Source organism: Cotesia glomerata, linkage group LG5 (genome assembly GCF_020080835.1).
Source record: "Cotesia glomerata isolate CgM1 linkage group LG5, MPM_Cglom_v2.3, whole genome shotgun sequence".
Classification (NCBI taxonomy): domain Eukaryota; kingdom Metazoa; phylum Arthropoda; class Insecta; order Hymenoptera; family Braconidae; genus Cotesia; species Cotesia glomerata.
In genome coordinates this window covers 5,089,701-5,113,057 of record NC_058162.1, presented here as the reverse complement: position 1 = coordinate 5,113,057, position 23,357 = coordinate 5,089,701, and the positions used below count along the sequence as shown (strand labels likewise).

Here is a 23,357-nt window from a genome sequence, read left to right as displayed (position 1 = left end):
TTTTAGTCTATGATAACTCGAAACGACTGGAAATTCTTCTACGAATTTTTTTGCAATACAAAAAATTATTACATATATTATCAGTTAGCAAACTGATATAATAACGTGACAATTAACATTTTTAAATTGTTCGATAAAACTAGTGAGTTTTAGATAACATATGTGTTATAAATTCAATAGATGACAAAGTTCTCAACGTTCTTAGCCTCGTTAATAAAAATTTCTTTAGTATCCCGAGCGTCACATAAAAAATTGTTGACTTTTCGGTAAATTTTATTTAACAAGAAGTCAAAAATTAATAATTGTCAACTTAAATTCAACAAAATATTATCAAAAAAATTTTTGTACCGTTTGGGATAGCAACAGTTAGACTAGCAGATGATCGCAAAATATTGAGTTACCATGCTGAAATTTGATATTATCATCTGTGATAACGATATTGATGGTTCGGTTTAATAATGTCAACAGAAAGACTGCTAGATGGTGGTGTAAGTTCTAAAAATTCTTATGCGATATGAAATAATAATTTTTGAAATTACTGTAAGTCACGCTTGTTAAAAAAATAATGTAAAAAATTTATCAAAGAAAGCTTCAATAAAAGAGTGATCGATTAACTTGATTAACTGGTGAAATTAATGTCTGATAGTGTACAGAGCGATGTCACTTGTGATTATCGAGAGAGGAAAATTTTCCTCGAGGAATAATTTTTTTCTCTTTCACTTTATTTTCCAATTATAGTGGAACCTTTGTACGCTAAATAGGCTTTTAAAGCAACTCCGATACAAGTTGTGCAAAAAAAATAATTGGAGAATGAACGACGCATTCATCGTTATCCACGGGCACTACGTACTACGGAGGAGTGCGATCATACTGAGGTAATATAATAAAGCTTCCCAGGACTTAATTAAATCAACGTGAATGTGGCTTGCTCCTTTTTAATATCCACCCTTATATGCTCGAGACTGTTGAGTATTGAAATTCAATAGGATCAATAGTTGGTGGAAGTTACAGTCAACGCTCTTTGTATTTGTCTCGCCCGTACAGAACCATTCTCTGTATTTGACTCGTCCTTGTCCGTAAGAGCTGTGTAAAATCGTCAAATACAGAGGAAGAATGTGGTCAAATACAGAGAGCGGTCAAATACAGAAAGGTCCAATACAGAGAGCGTCGACTGTAGTTGTGCATTTTCCTTTTAGGTTTTTGAGAAAAATTTTTAGTTCTTTTTTTTCGGAGAGGTTTTATTTTTATATCAATTAAAAAAAAAAAAAAAGGAAGTTGTTCAGCAGTTACAGAGTTTTAAAATTATGAAATTATTTTAAATAATTAACTCTTTTGTAAGGATAAGAGGCAATTGAGCGAACATTCGTCTACTGTCGGAGACTTCAACATTATACTTTTGGTAAAAAATTATATATGAGCAGATCAGGTTTAATATAGCCGTATGGACTTATCATAAAATTATTTCCCGGGAAAGAGCTTTTTGTTTATTAATTACCAAATCAATTTTTTGTCTAATCTATATTATTAAGAGAATAAGAAAAATTTTGTGACCAGTGGATTTATATAATAAAATGGGTTTTTATGGTTGAATTTGGTATCGTTGGAAAAGCCTTGACCTAGAGCTGTGCTTTTTCAAGGTTTTATATCACTCTCACCAATAGTCAATTTATGATATGTATTTAGGGTGCATTCGAAAATGCTCTATCTATAGATACGTATTGAAGAAATGACCTTGTATCTTGAGAACTATTGACATTTTTAAATATATAAGCTCATTTTGATGTTACCCTCATCAAGACCTTTCATTAGAGTACCTACATCAATATTTCATATATTTATATATATTATATATATGTATATATGAAAAATATATCAAAATGCATGTGGGTACTCAAATGAAACCTCTTGATGAGTGTAACATCAGGATGTGCTTATATCTTAAAAAATGTTAATAATTAAGAACTGACTTTGCTATCTTGTCAACTAATGATATTTTTAAAAATATAAACTCACCCCAACATTACACTCATCGAGACCTTTCATTTGAATACCAAAATCATTTTTTCATATATTTATATATATTATATATATATATGTATATATGAAAAATACATCAAAATGTATGTAGGTACTCAAATGAAAGCTCTTGATGAGTGTAACATTGGTATGAGCTTATATCTTTAAAAACGTCAATAGTTAAGAAATTACAGTGCAAATTAACATAATTAAGAAATGACCTTGTATCTTGTGAACTGTTAACATTTTTAAAGATATAAGTTCACTCCGACATTATATTCATCAAGAACTTTCATTTGAGTACCCACATCAATATTTCATATATTTATATATATTATATATATGTATATATGAAAAATATATCAAAATGCATGTGGGTACTCAAATGAAACCTCTTGATGAGTGTAACATCAGGATGTGCTTATATCTTAAAAAATGTTAATAATTAAGAACTGACTTTGCTATCTTGTCAACTAATGATATTTTTAAAAATATAAACTCACCCCAACATTACACTCATCGAGACCTTTCATTTGAATACCAAAATCATTTTTTCATATATTTATATATATTATATATATATATGTATATATGAAAAATACATCAAAATGTATGTAGGTACTCAAATGAAAGCTCTTGATGAGTGTAACATTGGTATGAGCTTATATCTTTAAAAACGTCAATAGTTAAGAAATTACAGTGCAAATTAACATAATTAAGAAATGACCTTGTATCTTGTGAACTGTTAACATTTTTAAAGATATAAGTTCACTCCGACATTATATTCATCAAGAACTTTCATTTGAGTACCCACATCAATATTTCATATATTTATATATATTATATATATGTATATATGAAAAATATATCAAAATGCATGTGGGTACTCAAATGAAACCTCTCGATGAGTGTAACATTGATATGAGCTTATATCTTTAAAAACGTCAATAGTTAAGAAAATACAATACAATTTAACATAAATAAGAAACGACCTTGTATCTTGTAAACTATCAATATTTTTAAAGATATAAGCTCACTCCGACATTACATTCATCGAGACCTTTCTTTTGAGTATCCACATCAATATTTCATATATTTATATATATTATATATGAAAAATATATGTATATATGAAAAATATATCAAAATGCATGTAGTTACTCAAATGAAAGCTTTTGATGAGTGTAACATTGAGATGAGCTTATATCTTTAAAAACGTCAATAGGTAAGAAAATAAAATGCAATTTAACATAATTAAGAAACGACCTTGTATCTTGTGAACTATTGACATTTTTAAAGAAATAAGCTCACTGTGGCATTACACTCATCGAGACCTTTCATTTGAGTACCCACATCAATATTTCATATACTTTATATATTTATATATATGTATATATGAAAAATATATCAAAATGCATGTGGGTACTCAAATGAAAGCTTTTGATGAGTGTAACATCGGAATGAGCTTATATCTTTTAAAATGTCAATATCTAAGAAATTACAGTGCAATTTAACAAAATTCATTATTTAATAAGATAAAATTTTATTCATTTATAGTTCACAAGTCACGGCAGTTACATAGTAACGGCAAGGTTGCTAGTACAATATAATAATTGACATATACATTTTCTAAAAATTTTATAAAAATAAACAATTATTTTCAAAATGTATTTTTAATCGATTTCATAGAAATCTAACTATTGCGTTGGTCCTCTTGTCGGAATCTACTAAATCTACCTGAAAAAAAATTCTCCATTGATAGAACCAATTTGTTAGTTTATTTTAATGATTTTCTTATTTTCATTACATTAAATAAATTTTCGTAAATCAAAAAACTAATTTTAATCGAGGACATAACAAGAAAATAGTTACCAAGCGCAAGCGAAGAAATTTCTTCGATCGTAGAGCAATTTATAATGCTTTGCGTTATGAGGCGTGCAAAAATTTTAATTGAAATTAGATAAAACAATTTTCTTGATAGTTTTTCTATCGCCGTATTGATCGATCGAAGAAAGGCTATCACTGTTGGTCTTAAGATTTGTGTTAGTAAAGAAGATGCAAAAAGTTAATTTATGGACCGGTGTAAGGAACAAAGAAAGCACATTAACATTTATATTTGCAGCGAGTGGAACTGCGATCGTAAGTTACCAGATACTTCGACGGAGTAGTGGTTGTAGACTCGCTCGTTATTTTTTGAGTTATTTTCTTTGTTAGAGTTTTTTTTCTGTCTTAAACTCAGCTTCTATCCACTTGAATTGCTGATGAGCGATGAGAGAGACTTTACAATCTTACAATGAAACTTTTAGGCTGCGTAGGATAAAGTTTTTTGGTTGGTATTGTATCAACAGTTGTGACTCTCTGTTTGGAGGGTAAAATAGGACCCCAGATTCCAGAAAGTACACTCCTTAGTATTATATGTATAGTATGCCGGGAAAGAAAAATAGAGATTATGGATTTAAGTGGTTAATCAAGATACTACTCGTTGTTTATTTACCTTTCAAGATTTGCATTCTAACGATTTCTTTAAGAATTTTATAACTAATTTTTACTTGACTAAAGTACTCTGGTGTAATTTTGTCGGGGAAGAAATATTTGTAATGAAAATAAAACTATTAATAAATTGTTATGTTAATTATTATCTACAAAAATTTGTTCTGTAAAATATTAATTAAAAAATGTTCATTTTTAATACAAGGTAAAACAAAATTAATTCGAACAATTACATATTTTTTCCAATTAATAATTGAATTTTCGAAAAATTTTCTATTACGATGTTAAAAAAAAACAATTTGTCTAGATTTTTAAGCTTGAAAATTTAGTGGTTGTTTAAAAAAAACACTTTTCATGCGACTCATGGCCTTCAACGCAGTTTCTAGAATAAAATTTTGAGGAATCTAAAAAAAAATCGGAAAAATTTTTTCGATGAGTGTAACATCGGGATGAGCTTTTATCGTTAAAAATATCAATAGTTTACAAGATACAAGGTCATTTCTTAATTATGTATCTAGAGATAGAGCATTTTCGGATGCAGCCTCAATACTTATCATCATAAATTGACTATGGGGGAGAATGATATGAAACCTTGAAAAGACACAACTTCAAGTCAAGATCTTTGCAATTACACTAAATTTCACTAAAAAAAAAACGATTTTATCATATGACTATCCTGGACACAAATTTTTTCTTATTCTCTTACTAATATAGATTAAATATAAAAATTTTAGTTTATATAGAGTCATAGTTTTTTTTTTTTTTTTTTTTTTTTTTTTTATTTATTATTATTTAGAGTCGGTTTTAACAGCCGAGACCAGTGATTGCAGTTTCAATCGGCTTAGCGAAGCGAATGGAAATTTTGAAAAAACGTTTTTAGAGATAATAGATAATTTAATAAACTATTTCACCACAAAGCGTTTTTTTCAAAAATTTTATTCGTTTCGTGAAACCAATCGAAACTGCAATTGCTCTGCTGTTGGGAGTGCAACAGAGATAGTTCCGTTGAACTCCGTGAGAGTAAACCGAGAAAAAGATGGTCTCGCCTGTTAACTGCTGTGGTCATATCGCCTACTTTTAACTTTTAGGAGTGGTACGTTGGGTCTTTTTGGGTTGTGTAAATCTTAACCTACGCGGCAAGGGCCGAATATCAACTAAGTTGGTTTCTAAGACCAGCTTGGGATTCGAACCCACGCCTGGCCGGTAAGTTAGTCCGAGTTCTCTATAGGCCATGCGCCTTAGACGACTCGGCTAACGTCACCGGTTGAGTCATAGTTTTACTTAAGTCTTTCACTGTCAAAATTTTTAAATTTGTAAAAATTTAGTAACCCTGTTATTAGCCCTTTGGGCTGTTGGGCTTAAGTGAAGGCAAATAAATAAATAAATAACTTTATTGACGGCTCCATTATATATTTTATCAGGCTCTCAATATGTTGATTAAATTGAAGATTAATTATTTTATCACTAATATCTCCCAGGTAGATCTTATCACCCTATGGTTCTTTATTTTTCAATTGACCTCGAATTATTAAAAAAAAAAAAAAAAACCCTATTTGCAAGCTGACAATTTCCAGATAAAATAACATGCGATACTTCTATCTCTATTCATCTCAGCTTCTCTTGTCTTCTCCATCAAAAGAGTCAACGGTGAGGATAACGCCCGTCCGGCGACTAATTACTTTAGACTTAAAATCTTTAATATACCGTTGAAAGGGTGTCACTCGGTAGAGAAAAAAAGGTCTCTCATTTAACGCTCGCTGATGGAAATAATAATAATAATAATTATTATTATAAAAATATTTTAAATTAATATGAATCTAAATTAAGATGAAAAAGTTTCCCGGATAATATTTCCATTTTATTAAATTAACAGTGACGGTGATAATTATTATTTCATTCAATGTATAATTGAGTTTTTAGTTCTTAATTTTTAGATATAATAAGCTTAAGATGATTATTATTATTATTATTGTTATTATCATTATTATTACGCGTTAATTAAAGCAATGGAATAATTCAGGGTAACATTTTGAGCGAACGATGACAAATCTTAGTTAAAACCAAAATTATTCTCCGCGCTTTATATTAAACCGTTTTCGACATTAAACCCTTTGTCTCTTGACATTGCGGTTACAAGACGACAGATGTCTCTAATACATATTCATACAAAGGCATTCTCATTTATCTGAGGAGAGTTAAGGGTATACCAGAGGTATTTATTCAACTTGCCCTTATAACAATAATTACGTGTGGCTATCATTAAAACCGTGAATTAATGAAAATTTAAAGTTTTTACTTTTATTTATTTTTAGTAATGCTTTTTTTAAGTATGAGTGTTAATTATTGGTTAAGAACTAAAATAAAAACATTTTTAATTACTTTCAAAATCCTTAAAAATTATTTTTGATATGTTCCTAATATATTAAAATTAGCCGTGAACACCCGCTTCGCTGGGTCATTTTTAATAGTACAATTATTTATGAATATTAAAATTTTTTTAGGATGTTTTAAAAATTGTTGACATACGCTTTAAAGCTTTCTAGTTTATTCGAATTTATTCTAGATCATTCTAGAATTTTCTAAATTACTAAATAGCGCGTAGTTAAAAGTAAAAATCTGAAATTCGTTTTCAAAAAATACTTTTAACTACGCGCTATTTTGTCAAATATTTTTTTTTTTCATTTTAGTTCCGACAATAACTATATTTATACTAATTAAAAATCAGTCATTTTTTTAAATTTCAGATCAAAGGAAGAGATCAATCTACCCCCACCAGTCAGGTCCATTTTTTTTTGAGAGAGAGACTTCAGCGCCATTTTTCCAATTTAGAAAAAATTTTTTTTTGTTTTGATTTTCATTTTTGTGTAGTTGATAAGTGATAGATTAAGTGTAAAAAAATTTAAAAACATACAGTAGCGCTCAAAAGTATTTTGACAACATAATTCGTTAGTTTTTTTCAACAATGTCAAAATACTTTTGAGCAACCATTTTCCTAATATTTTAAAAATTAAACTTTCTTTTGTTACAAACAAGGACTACTTTGACACTATTCCATAGATTATTCAAAAGCTATTTAAAAAAATAAATAAATGATTATTGTGTTTCATATTTATTTTTAATTAAACCATTAAATATATTTGTCAAAATACTTTTGAGCGCAATTGTAAGTCATTCCCTTCATATAGAAATAAAATTTTTAAAATAGCTTAAATTTTAGGCCGCTAGATCACCAGGTCCCCTTAAGGAAATTTTTCTTGATTTAAGGAAATTTTAATTGATTCAAGAATTTTTCGTCTTGATTCAAGACAATTACCCTCTTCAAAATTATATTCTTGGTTCAAGAATTTTTTTCTTGAATCAAGTTAATTTTTTTTTAAGTGCAGATCATTATAGAATTTTCTAGAACATTCTTATCTGATCAGAATCTAAACGATTTTACAACTTCCCAGATCTTTCTAGAAATTTATGGATCATTCTATAATTTTCTACAACATTCTCGATCGATCAGATTATCGGTATACATATTAAAGCTTTTTAGATAATTCTAGAAATTTCTAGAACAATCCAAACCATTTGAGATCAATATGATAGTCTCACATTTTCAAAGTTAACATATTTCAATCCCCGTATCTTTTACACCCTTATAATTATCGACTTACAACCACTATAGTGCACGATGGGAGCCTTGGACCTATTGCCACATACAAACACTATTCGTCTGCGATGCGTAGTTTTGGCTGCAAAGTGAAATATAGGGACACACCTTCAATTTTATATATGTATATAGATATTAAGACTGATTTAAGTTATTATTAATTGGTATTTAAGAATAAATAAATCAATATAGAACATAAAACTGTTTAAATTGAAAAATGGTTGGGCCCATAACCTGTAGCATTGTAAATTTTAAAATTTACGATGCTACATCGTAAAAATACCTATAAAAGTAGTCAATATGCGAAATTTTACGATCTAACATAGCCAATTTTAAAATGTAAAATTATTCAAAGAAGATATATTAAAAGTTTGGTCCTGGATTACAATTCGACAATTGCAATTTTTCCTACAATTTTTTTCTGCGTATTTCCGACTTACTTATTATTAAAAAAATCAATTTATCGATAAATAATGTTCAAACTTATATTATTTAATTTTTCTCCTGTAAAGCGTGGAGTTATTAAATGTAAAAAAAATGATAAATAAATTAAGCGTTTAATTACGTGGCTTGTTAATTAAAGAGACGAAACAGGAAAGATAAACAGGGTGAAAAAATAGTTTGAAACTTGAGACCCTAGACTAAGATTGAAAATTTATTTAAACGAGCTGTGTATCAGATTTTCCAGGAGTTTGTAAATCCGGTGACTCTGCTCGATGAAAAGTTTAATCAAACGTCCTCGAGATACGCAAACAGCCTGTAATGAATTACTTACTTCCTTACTACTACATCAGATCTTTTCCATCCACTGGTTCTTTATTTTCAAACATCAAATACTTGTTTCGCTGAATAAACACCTCGCCAGATCACCCAAAGTAATTGAAGGTAGGAAGCCCCAAAGCAAAAATTAACCACTCTCTTTTTCTTACATAACATTCTTTTATTAATTATAAATCAACATAATTTAATGTACATTTTTAAAAGTCTTAAATCACCGGAATTTAAAATTTGTCTTTATAATTTTTGTAAGGTAAAGTACCCAGAAGTTAAACAGGTTTCAAAGTAAAACTTATTTGACCCTAATTTTAATGTATAAAGATGTAATTATTAGTTCAAATTAGTGATTTTTATGAAAATATAAACAATTTTGAATTGATTGAAGTGCAAAATAACAAAGATAATTGATTATTTATATTTTGACAACGTTTTTAAAATAGGCTATGAAAGGAGTAGTAATTGAACAATCAATTCTGACAAGCCGCAGTAGTTGAACACTCTGGAAGCAGTAGTTGAACTAATAAAATATATGGCAATAGGCACACCAAAAATTTTCAACGTTTTATTGAAATATCAAAAGAAACATAACATATTATTGAATAATATTAAAAATCACACTGTAAATATTAAATATGTTCATTTAAAAATGAGAAATATTTGTGTTTAATTTTTTAATTACATTTTTTATGAATGACAAAGCAAATTTTCAATTATAAATCAAAAAAACTCAATTCAAAACGTTCAATAATTTTTAACTATACTAATTTTTAGTCATAAAACTTATTCAAATTGCAGTAATTAATACAAATGACAATGCTGATCACTAGTCTATAAACCTATTAGAGGTTATAGTGCTGTTAAAATTATACGGCCCCAGCCTGTTCAAGTTCTGGGTACCGCTTTGAAAATTTGGAGGTATAGTTGAACGCTAAAATTTAATATAAAAATTATAGTTTATGTCTTTGCAAAAATATATGTTATTTAGAAAAGACTATTTCATCAGATGGTACAATTTTTTTTACTTAAAGTGATGATATACCGTTTTTTTTACTGATTGTTCGGTTTACGATTTAGTACCTTTTTCATGGAAAAAATAGAATCTATCGGCGATTCTCAACACGTCAACTTTTAAGTTAATAAAAATATAATTATTTTGATTTATAATTGAAAAAACTTACAGAAATCAACTACTGTATCATTTAATAATTATAATATGCGCATATTACTTATAATAAATTTACAGATTTTGTATTATAACAATTCGAAAAGTCTGTTCAAGTACTGCTCCAATTTTTATAAGTGTTCAAGTACTGGGTACTTTACCTTGGTGAAAAATAATTACTTATTGTTTATTAACAAAAAAATCGATCGTCGGGAAAATTGACTTGCAAATTGGGGTTGTAAAGTGGCGCTACGTCAGTGTGTAACTTACTCGTGGCACCTTCAGCACCTCATCGAGCTTCAACCCCTCTGAGGATTCGTCCCAAGGTCTCTGGATTACAATTGAGACGAGGATACACCACAAAAAGGTACAAAAACTCTGAAACCAAAAAATATATCTACGAGTCCGATTTAAACATTGAGACGGCTATTGACTGAAAGAAATAAAAAATAAGAAATAAACTTGAGGCAGTAAAAATTACAAGTGTTAAGTTTAAACTGAAGCACTTCCCCTAAACGGGAATTATCAAACTTTTTATTTATTATTGTGATTATTACGATGGAAAAACTTTCGCGGTACAGAAAATTCATTTTCTAAAGTTTTATAAACTCGTATTTTATTGTTCAACTTTATTAGTATTTTTGATATTGCTTGTATTTGGTGTGTGCTTGATTTTAAACGGGGTAAATAAAATAGAAAAAAAGGAATGCATTGAGTGCAATAACCGGTTGCTAGGTGATGTTTGTTCTCGCGAACCGCACCCTCTAATCTATAATGCCGTTAACGCGCAATGTGTGATTTAGGTTCTTTATGCTAACATTGTACTATACGCTTTATGAATTATTCATTGTACTTTATTTTACTTTTTACATTTTTTAGATTTCCATTTAATTAAATTATTAATTTATCATTACTATGAATTGTAGTATCGAATCGTTTTTTAATTCCTCTACAAGGTTTTGAGACTCAAAAGTTTATTGGTTTATAATTTTTTGAGAAATTCAGAATTTTCGATTTTACATGCCCGCGTGCCTAGTTTTAGTAAGTTTAACTAAGGGTAAACTAGTTTAAGGTTTAAAACTGTCGATAAATATTTTTTCAATCATCATTATATTCCAATCGAATCGTTTTCGCATCCTTTACAAAGTTTTGAGGCTAAAAAGTTGATTGGTTTATTGTTTTTTGAGAAATTCAGACATTTCAGTTTTACATGTCCGCGTGCCTAGTTTAAGTAACTACGGAGTAAGGGTAAGTCAGTTTAGGCTTTAAAACTCTCGATAAATTTTTTCCAATGATGATTATATACCAATCGAATCGTTTTTGCATCCTTTACAAGGATATAAGGCCAAACAGTTTATTAGTTCATTAATTTTTTAGAAATTCAAAATTTTTATTGTTATATTCCCGCGTGTCTACACTGCACTGATAGAAGGATTTGTTTATAGTTAAAAATATTTGTTAATATTTAACAAATCATTTATTAGAGACCATTTTTAGTATTAAACAAATATTTCTTAGTATTTAAAATAATTTGTTTGTATTTAATAAATCTGATATTCATTTATTAAATATTAATAAATCTTTTTAAATACTAAGAAATATTTATTAAGGACTAAAAAGTGGTCTCTAATAAATGATTTGTTAAATATTAACAAATATTTTTAACTATAAACAAATCCTTCTATCAGTGTGAAAGACAATTTTATTTAATAGTAATAAAAAAGTTTATTTGGACTCAAAAAAAAACTTAGTTAATATTAATAAAATTATACTTCATATAAATAAAATTTCATTAGTATTTAATAAAATTTTATAAGGATTTAGGAAATTTTATTAATATTTAGTGAATTCCCATTTGGGATTAGCTAAATGAACGTTTTATTAAATAGTAATAAATATTAATACAAATATAAATAATGCTTTGAAGCGGGAAAGAATAGAAGTTACGGTAATTATTACGTGAAGCGTTCTACATTCACGTAACAGGATATTGGTAGGAAAAGATTGAGAAAGGAGTGTGGAGAGGATCATCTTAATGTGAGTTTATAGAATATGCGAGAAAAAATTATTAGATAGCTCGGACTGGGATTCGAACCCAGAACCTTCCGAAGACATGTCGGCTACTCTACCATTTGAGCTATCCGGTCTATACTAAATTTCCTTTCGCTTATTCTATATAGATTAAGCCACACCGTCCATCTTACGGCAAGCATTTTTACAAATATAAATAATGCTGTGAAGTGGGAAAGAATAGAAAAAATAGTAATAACATTTCATTATTATTAAATAAATTGTCTCTCAGTGTAGAGGATCCGACATGCTACCGCGGAGATCCAGGTTTGACTACTGGTTTGGTCCGTTGGCTCTCATATTAAGAAATTAATAGTACAAATTATAATTAGTATCATTATTATAGACGATAAAAAAGTTTTTTTTTTTTCAAAAACATACTGATTGTTTAAACAACGATAAATATTAATAAACTCTTAGTATTAACACATAAATATAATTAATAATTATCTAAAAAGGAAGTGATAAAATTATAGTACATAAACAAAGTTTTACCAAAAGTTTCCCGACAAGCAAGCAAGGAACCAGAAACTAAACTATATGATGTGACAAACTAAAGGCACAAAATCATGGTAGATAATAACTTGGGTATTAAGTTTAAGTTATGGGTCTTTGTTCGCTTAAATTTTAGGCGTAACCGTCGATGAGTTGAGACGAGAGACGAGACTGAGGAGGTGACGCAGACAAAGAGACTCCCAACCCTAACTCCAACCCAAACCAGAATCCTCTTGCTCACCAAGATGGGGTGAGTTATGCTGATACCGAATGAGAGGGACCGAATAGTTCAGTGTCTACAGTCTATTATACTATCCGTCTTCTGGAAATCTCTCTTTACACCTATAACTGTATATTATATATTAATATAGATAAAAAGATATAGATATAGATCAATCGGCGATCCAGATGAATGAACGGAGTCAAAAAATCAGACTCTGATTCAGATCAGACGTAGTTGCTACCAGGCATTGTCATCTTTTACTCTTTCTCGATAATTCACCGAGATATTCCGAGTTATTGACTTCCCCCTTCATCGGATATCAATCAAAACGCCATTGACACGCCTGCAGATCCCCTCAACAAATAAAGGGAAACCCGTATACAGCATCTAGCACACTACACCCGAGGTCTTATTTTCCCGATTTTATTCTACATTCTTTTCTATATACTTTTCCTTCTTTCTTCACCGTAATATCTGATATTTAATTTCCCTCGTGTCTCATATCTCCCTTTATCTTTCTTCATTCATTGGTTTGAGCTATAGAGGACCCAAAGATGGGTAAACAAAAGTTTTTATGTAATTATTTACGTATTATAACAAATTATTACTATTTCTTTATCGTATTTTCGTAAAGAGTTTTAGTAAGATATATAATCACGGTCTATTTTCGAGTTTTTATTAATCAACTATCAAGAATTGCAGATATTAATTGATAAATATATTAACAAACACTTCCATAACTGTTTAAAGACACATTATTTTTATGTATTATTGCTCTAATCAGGTCTAAATTCTTCTATAATTAATTTAAATCAGGATGTTGTTGACCAAATTGATGTTATGTTTTTTATTTCATTTATTTTGCATGTTGAAATAAATAAATTAAAAAAAATAACATCAATTTGGTCTACAGCATCCTGATTTAAATTATTATTTTTATGTTTAATGATTTGAGAAACAAATGGCTGCTTTTTGAAACGATCAACACAAGGTAAAAATAAGAAAAATTATGGCACCAATATTATTTCTGCTATATATTGTTAATAGCATGAAGTATTAGTCGCAGAATTGAAGTTGGTATTTGTGTGAGGATTATACCAGTTTTTTACAGTAACAATTGATCGATTCGAATATTTCGTATGAATTTTTTAATATTTCATACTAGCAAGCTTGCAGTCACTATGTGACTGCCGTGACTTGTGAACTATAAATAAAGAAAATTTTGATTTATTAAATAATTACTTTTGTTAAATTGCACTGTACTTTCTTAAATATTGACGTTTTTAAAGATATAAGCTCATCCCGATGTTACACTCTGCAAGAGCTTTCATTTGAGTACCCACATACATTTTGATATATTTTTAATATATACATATATATAATATATATAAATATATGAAAAATTGATGTGGGTACTCAAATGAAAGGTCTCGATGAGTGTAATGTCGGGGTGAGCTTATATCTTTAAAAATGTCAATAGTTTACAAGATACAAGGTCATTTCATAATTACGTTAAATTGCACTGTATTTTTTTAAGTATTGACGTTTTTAAAGATATAAGCTCATTCCGATGTTACACTCTGCAAGAGCTTTCATTTGAGTACCCACATCCATTTTGATATATTTTTCATATATACATATATATAAATATATGAAAAATTGATGTGGGTACTCAAATGAAAGGTCTCGATGAATGTAATGTCGGGGTGAGTTTATATCTTTAAAAATGTCAATAGTTCACATGATATTTGTTAAATTGCACTGTATTTTCTTAACTATTGACGATTTTAAAGATATAAGCTCACCCCGATGTTACACTCATCGAGACCTTTCATTTGAGTACCCACATGCATTTTGATATATTTTCCATATATACATACATGTAATAACTGTAATATATATAAATATATGAAAAATTGATGTGGGTACTCAAATGAAAGGTCTCGATGAGTGTAAAGTCGGAATGAGCTTATATCTTTAAAAATGTCAATAGTTCACGAGATACAGGGTTATTTCTTAATTATGTATCTAGAGATAGAGCATTATCGAATGCAGCCGAAATACTTATCATCAAAAATTGACTATCGGTGAGAATGATATAAAATCTTGAAAAGGCACAAATTCAAATCAAGACCTCTACAATGACACTAAATTTCACTTAAAAAAACCGATTTTATCATATGACTATCCTGAACACAAAATTTTTCTTATTCTCTTAATAATATAGATAAGTAAAATATTTTTTTTTGGTATAAAAAAATATTCAACAAAATAGCATAAAATATAAACTTCGTTTTAGAGCTTATTTTATTTATAATTTTATACTTTTTTATTGTTACAAAGGCTTACCCTTCCCGCACATATTCCAGTAATAAAAAGCAATTTTTTTTGTTTAATATCAATAATAAATAGAAGACCCAGAAGATTAATTATAAGCATTTTAAATAAATTTTCCTTCGTAAATAAATGAAATTTGATTACAATGGTTAATATTTTGCTTCATCCGATAAAATAACACTAAAATTTTCTTTAAAAATAATTCATCAAAAAAATTTCATTGAAATTCTACCAAGAGAAGTTTCAATATAAAAAGACAAAAATTTACACATATATCAGTATAACTTCCCTTGGGTATGATTAAAAAAAAAAAAGTAGTCGTGTAAAACTTTTCGACATGAAAAAACTGCAGAAAAATGACGTATGTTTAGTACGATGAATGCTTTAATACGATAGGTTTATTGCATATCGAATCTGGGTTCGGATTCGGAAGGCTGGATGAGGATGAAAAAGCTGGTGGCTTACTAGGGATTAAAATAATGCGGTTGATGTGTCTTTTGGGTTGTAGAAAATTGAGCAATCCACATTCATATCAGACTGGTTTACGACCGCGACAGATTGTGCTCAGTGCTTCAATATTCAGATATTATCTCGGGAGGATTTCGGTACGGAACATTATTCGGTGCTTCACTGACTGAACCATTCAATTCTATTCTTCCTGTCACTCTACGAACTCAAGCGCTTTCTTTTGGGTAAGAATCTGCTGACGAGAAAGAGCATGAGTCAAATGTCTGTCGAAAACCCTTCGGTTTCCTCCTATCTGCTCATCTATTTTTTTTCATATGGAATTTTCGCCTAAAAGAAAATTTATAATGCTATTCCAGATGTAATGTCTTTTTTTAATGTCTAATGGGAGAAAAAAAAAATTTTAACAATAAAAATAGTTGTATAGAGGCCAAAAAAATTTTTCAATTGTATAGAGCACTTCGGCTGCCCAATTTTAAAACACAGTAACTGCAAAATTTTTATACCTAATTTTTTTTAGTATTGCTGCATTTCTTATAACTTTTAGACCTTAATTTAAAGTACTTTTTTTTAAAAATATTTATATTCAAGTATTTTCTATTCATAAATCAAATTATTTATCAATTTGACGCGAAAACTTTTTTTTTAATAAGAAAAATTTTTAAAAATCTTAAAATTGTCAGTTACTGTGTTGTTAAATTGGGCAGCCGACTTCTTAAGGGGGTATTCTGGTTTAGAAGCATGAAATTTCAGGTAATTTTTGAAGTGTCGTAAAAAAAGGCAATATTTTTACCATCCATTTTTTATAAGTTATTTATTGACATTATAAGAATAAAGAAAAAAATTAGGACGACGGTTGACCCTAAAGGCCATCCCTGCAACTTCCCGCTCATTTTGTACCTAAGCGTTCAAAATTACACATTACGTTTTTGAGCTCTTCAAGCTCAAAAATATGATTTTTGTGTCATTTTGAGCTCTTCGAGCTCAAAACTCTAATAGCAGTTTAATAAAATACAATTTTTTGAATTTTCAAACGGTAATCACTTTTGAATGAATGAACCGTTTTTCACGTGGTTGACGTCATTCGATGCAATTTTTGAAGCCCTATAAAAAATTTTCAAGTTTAAATCGATCGAGCCAGGAATTTTAAAATAATTCCTAAAAAACACTTTTTTCGGTTTTCTTTCGACAACGATAACTCACGAACGAATCAACCGATTTTGATCGGGCTTGCAGTGATCGACGTGGTTTTTTGATCTTAAGAGCTGATTAGATTTTGGAATTTATCGGTAAAGCCATTTAAAAGTAATTTCAAAAAAACCACTTTTGAAAAAATTTTTTTTTGTAGTTTTTTTGAGATTTCTCAAAATCTACCGGTTCGAATCGGTCCAAATGGCATTCAAAATCTAAATTTGGTCAAGCCCTTTCAAATGGTGTCAACCGCGATAAAATCGGTCGAGCCGTTTAAAAGTTATAAGAGGGTCACATACATACATACACACATACATACACAAACACACACACACACACACATACATACAGACATACTGATATCATCGCGAAAACATTCAGGGACGCTTCCTAGGACCTCAAAACGTCAAGATCCGATGAGAACTCGATTTTCGAAAAACGGGGTAAAACCAATAACTTCCAGATTTTTGAAAATTTTCAATTTTCTTGGCGGTAAATTAAAAATAAACAAATAAAAAACGTTGAAAATTTAGCAATCAGAAAAAAAAATTAAAATGATTATTAATCTAGAGTAATGTGGCTAGAATTGGAACTACGGAGAAGTTGAAAAAAAAATTTTTTTACGAAATGGCGACTGTCTAAAAAAAAAAAATTTTTTTTACCACTTTATTTGATTTTTTCGAGTTTTTTAAAAATAGTTAAAATTGAAATTTGGGAATGATCGTAGTTTCAACCATAGCGACATTACTCTAGATTAATAATCTTTTTTATTTTTTTGTTTCAGATTGCTAAGAGGGTTGGAATCGTGGGTATAGTCACGTGCCAATTTTTAAAGACCCCCTCCATACTTCATCAGTTGCTAATTTTTTGAATTTTCAGCTTTGTTTATTTTTTTCTGTATTCTTATAAGGTAAAAGCCCCAATATATGATCATGTACCAGTATATGATCACTCCATGTATTTGTATATCTATATTCACAAATATAAGTATACAAATACATTGAGTGATCATATACTGGTACATGATCATATATTGGGGCTTTTACCTTAATGTTAATGAATAACTTATAAAAAAATAGACGTTAAAAAGATTGTCTTTTTTTTACGGCACTTCAAAAATTACCTGAAACTTCATGCTTCTAGACCAAAATACTCCCTTAATGCTTAGCATTATGAGTTGTGTGAAAATATGACGTCAAACATTAAAAAAATTTAATGTAGAAGGATGATCTCCCTTTTGTAGGGATCTTAATATTCTTTGTTGAAAATTGAAAGTCCTGTTGAGGTAAAAGCAAAAATAAAACCCAATTGGCTCTGCTAGAGTAGAAACGCGACATTAAAAAGGACTTAGATAAAATTCGGTCCTCATTTGATATTATATTTTATATTATATTTTTCAGACAGTTGCCATGGTAAGAAGTTAAAGAAGTTGAGGAGAATTTCCATCTTGAGAATAAAGACATCTGGGCAAAGAAGAGCAAAAAAAAAAAGAAATAAATAATAATAACAGCATAATAGAATGATAATAATGGATTCTGATAGCAGTAATAGCAGTTTCGCTGAGAGTATGACGAGTTTTGATCGTAAAAACTCGATCGACGAGGAGGACACCCAGCAGTTGCTGCTCGAGTGTGGGCTGAGAGAAATTGCTGCTGAAGAGCCATCACAGCCCCCGCTTGAGGAAAATCAACTTGAATTTAAGAGGTTGCTCCAATCGATGATGGACTCCGACAATGATCAAGATGATGATGATGATGATGATGACCAGGATAAAAGTGGTGATGGCAATAATGGTGATGATAATAATTTAAAGAAGAAAAGTGGGGATCAAGAAGATGACAAAATTCAAGGTAATTTTTTATTGTGCGAATTTCAGGAGGAAAAAATCATAAAGAAAATTTTCATCCGAAAATTTAATTTTTTATAAAAAACTTTTTTGTCAATTTTGCCGTATCTTCAATTTTTTAACCAGAATTTCAATTTAAATTTTAAAAGTGACGTAGAAAATATTTTTGGTTGTAAAAAAATTATAATTAAATTTTTTACTAATATATTGGAGATACAAAATAATTATAAGAAATTTTTTTTATAGGAAATTTTATTTTATATCACAGAATTTCCTATTAATTTTTTTATATCTCATCATTTAGCCAAAGTTTTTATTTAAAATTTAAAAATGATGTAAAAAAAATCCTAATTTTTCAAAAATTATAAATTTAAAAACTATTTTCTATTATATTAAATTACTGTTTTTTGTTATATTGTAGAATATTAAATTTTTTATCTGAAAATTTGTCATCAATTTATCCGCTTTTCTTATTTTTAAGCTATAATTACAATTTAAAAATTTTTCAAGGACCGATTGAATCAATTAAGGAAAAAAATTTTTAATAAAAATTTTATTATTAAATTTTTAGTGAATTTTAATGTATTATATTATGACCAAAGCATGCAAATATTTACAGCACACTTGAGAAAGGAACGTATCGATTGTAAAAAAAAAAGCTGGGATTTTTGTGTCTGGAAAATTTTCTCGAGTAAGCCTCAGCTATTGAATGTTCTCTCACTACATAATACCATTCCCGACGAGCTACAAGCCTCGATAAAAACTCTCAACAGGTTACATTGAGTTTCCACTCGCCATTTTACCGTATTCGTCGAATTTAAAGATTAAAATGGTGCAATACGCGTAAAATAAAATAAAATGAACAAATTCAAACTTTCGAGGATCAAAAAAATGTGCAGTGAGTTAATAACAACCCACTGTAATTTTTTTTTCTACTTTTTTTTGTGTTTAAGCTCGTGATTTATGAACAAAAATATTAAACTTTCATACTCTCGGCGGTTATGGGCTTACGCCCGAGGAAAAAAAGCTTATCGTGGACTAAAATTTGATAATTGGTGGTTTGTTAGTAGAGGCTCGCTTTTATAGCTGAGTAAATTAAACCGACATTGTAAATCTTATAAACTGCTTACTTTGAATATTAATATATATTATAAACACCATAAATCAATTTCTTGGCTTATTTAAGCTCCAGGTAATCATAAAAAATTGTTTTCGTTCAAAAAATTTTATTTCGAAATATTTAAAAGCTTATTATGTTACCAACCAATTAAAAAAAAAAAAAGACAATTTTTGATGAAGTTATTAATTTATAAAAAATTAAACCCATAAATAAATTCGGCGTGTACGAAAGAAAAAGTTTTCGGTGTCTTCGGAACAGAATGAGCGACTTGAGGTTGTAAATTAACGATTTATTACCGAAATTACAGCCTTATAAAATGCCCATGCAGCATATAGTGAGTTTTCGGTACACGAACCGCGTACCATGTAATCACCGTTCCAAAGGCGTGCTTCCAAAGCCAAGTAGTAACTTCGGTAGAAGCTGCGTTCTGTATATAGTAGTTTACGGACATTTTATTACTTTAATTTCTCGCTAGAGTACCAACACAGACGTCTTCTTTATTGTGCTTTTTATATGCCTTGTACATACGATATACAACACCCAATGATTTCCATTCTCATCAATCTCTCCTTTCTTCGCTCTCGGTCAATAGCTCTTTAAATTTCACAGAAAAGAAAACTAGTTGATTTAAGAGAAAAATTGTTGACAATATCAATAATTGTGAAAAGAAAAGATTGGCTTGATTCAAGAATTTTTTGTCTTGAAACTTCTTTTGTTGGGGAAAAAAAAAGAGTTTAATTTTTTTAAATTTTAAGTTTGTAAGGCTACCGCTAGATGGCTAGGTGGCGTAAGAGTGTTCGCTTTTGAAGTTGTAAGGCTTGAAAAAATTATAGATATTGGATCAAATATTGGGAATATATAAAATTATAATTTTATAAGAAAAATTTTATTATTTTTTTTGTACTTTTTTTATGTATCTTAAATTTTGAGGCACAAAGATTAAAAATCGACGTTCTAATTAGCAAATTGCATAAAATGGAGTTATTTTAGAGAATCTTCCATTTGTACAAAAAAAAAAACAATTGGTTCAAAATTTTTTATCACTTTAAAGAACCATTTAATATCATTGATGTCTAATAGAGGTATAATATCTTTTTTTGATCATTCAAATAATTTATAATTGGACTATTGTTACATCAAAATGTTAAAAAATCACCCTCTAAAAAATAAGGAGTTAGACCAATTGTTAACTAGACCGTCGAAATATTAATTTCAAGTATTATATACACGGAAAAAAAAATAGAAAAATTACATTATATAATGTAACGTGGCGCTCCGTATGAAAAACTGTAAAAATTACAGTTTCAGATTGTAATTATTAGAGATTCTGTAAGAATTATATTGTAAAATGTAAATATTGCATTGAAAGCTTTGAAAAATAATATTCAGAGTTTGAATTTAAAAAAATGTTATTTCGAACTGTAATTTTTCTAGTTTTAAATACGGCGGGACACTTAATACTATTTATAATGTAATTTTTCAATTTTTTTTTTTTCCGTGTACTGGAAAAAACAAACATTTGGTTTATTAAATTGGTTAAATTTTTGAATGAGAAACCTTTTATCCTCTTTGTTTAATTTTTTTAATTGGCGAGTGAATTTTTAGAATTAATTCATACAAAACATCTTAAATAATGTTTCTCTTGAATATTTTTTTTGAATCAATTAGTATTTATTTCAGTGCACTAAGTAATAAATTCATCAAAATTTTTCCCAGATAAAAAATGCGAATTAGTTAATCGATCTCTTCTGGATGAACAGCTTCCACGTGGATAATTTAGATCAATAAAGTTAATTCCCGTTATCAAAAGTCCGCACGAGCAGAAATCGCCGAGTACTTTCAGTTGTTTAAGTTTTTTTGTTGCTCAAAGTAAGAGGGCGTGTTGCTGTATTCGTATTCTTTAATTCAGCTCTCGTGGAAATAGTTAGCGGCGGTTCGTTTGAGCTAATCTCTGGTGAGCAGCCACGCGGGAATCCACTGACGTGTCCGGTACCGAACAGGGGTTAAGGGTGGAATACATTTTCCTGCTTCTATTCGATATTCCCTCTCTGTTTGTCGTCATTCACCGGCTTTCATCGAGAACTAACTACACGCTTTTTTCTCTCTAGCTGCTGCTTGTCTTTTTCTACTAATCAACTTCAAGACCGGTAATAATTGCCGGTGGTCTTCCTTTCATCGGACAGCAAAGTTAAGCCCTAGCCGACGGCTGTCAATCGTTGATAAAACCGATACGTTACAAGCTAAAACTAAATGACTATTTTCCAAACTAGTTTCCTTAACAATTTTTTTCTACTTGTTACTCTTTATGAAAAATCATGACAAGTAGATAAATTTTTAATAGTTCTAGAATCTTTGTGATCTTAAATTATCGCAAATTTATCAAAATGTAATACAAAAGTTATGCAAATAGCTTTCTACCCCATTTCAAAAATATTTAATAGCGATATTTTGGGAACTAATCGATCAATTTGATTTTCCTTGAAGGTCAATCAAGATGAGTGTCTAAGAAAAAAGTTTACCAAGTTTAATAAAGTTCTCTTCAAAATTGTGGGTATTATGGACATGACATCTATTTTTGAAGCCAATTTTAGTGTTTTAAGCTGAATTTTTAATTATAGTGTAAATAAAAGCAACAAATTTTCCGAAATTTGTTCACTGTACAATAAATTAATATATAATAGCGATATTCTAGGAACTAATCGATCGATTTGATTTTCCTTGAAGCTCAATCAAGATGAGTGTCTAAAAAAAAAGTTTACCGAGTTTAATAAAGTTCTCTTCAAAATTGTGGGTATTATGGACATGATGACTATTTTTGAAGCCAATTTTAGTGTTTTAAGCTGAATTTCCAGTTATAGTGTGATTAAAAGCAATAAATTTTCCGAAATTTGTTCACTGTACAATAAATTAATCTCACATTAGCGAAAGAAAATGATAAGGAAAGGTTAAAGTTCGAGAGAGCCCAAAAAAACACAAGTAAGCAAAAAAAACTGGTGACGTGCCAGACGGCGTCTGGTCTCAAACGTATTGGTAGTTTACTTTTGACCGAAGCAAAGCTTGAAAATTGATGACTCGGCAATTTTTCTTCTCTACACAACATAGAGCTATCCCGAATAAAACCGGATCGTCAATTTAGTATTTCACTTTGGAGTTATTCTGAATGAATAATGTCGAGCAACACCAAGTGATTTCTTATTTAGAGGATTTTAAAGTTTAAGTCATTTTTCACTTCTCACTTAGACTGTGTACGGGTTTCTGGCCTCCCACTTTTTCTACTCTCACATTTATATATTTTTATGCATAAGCTTGACAGTGGAGCTTGAGCTGGTTGAACTTGCTCATTCAGGATTAGCCCCACACCGTTCACCATTCACTCTTCTTTCTTCTTCTTTTTCCCTCCAGACTTGACTCTGAACTCGTCCCTGGATGGAGCAATTCCTCTTCTTATTTTCCTTTTTTGTCACTCTGTCTCACCCTCGTTTCTCGTTTATCCCTCGTCACTAAGGTGGG

The 23,357-nt window shown here is 29.3% G+C and overlaps 1 protein-coding gene across 5 annotated transcripts in view; it reads left to right on the top strand.

The window, feature by feature from the left end:
* Positions 1–362: 362 nt before the first annotated feature.
* LOC123264778 (dynein beta chain, ciliary) overlaps positions 363–23,357 on the top strand; it is a 76,995-nt gene continuing 54,000 nt past the window's right edge. For 3 of the 5 annotated variants that reach the window (XM_044728247.1, XM_044728246.1, XM_044728243.1), the window contains exons 1-2: positions 10,273–10,467; positions 18,282–18,731. In XM_044728247.1, coding sequence (XP_044584182.1) covers positions 18,401–18,731 — 331 coding nt within the window. In that variant the 5' untranslated portion in view covers positions 10,273–10,467; positions 18,282–18,400. Of the gene's footprint in view, positions 876–10,272; positions 10,468–18,281; positions 18,732–23,357 lie in introns of those variants that run through there. The other 2 variants (XM_044728245.1, XM_044728244.1) reach the window with 2 other exon arrangements.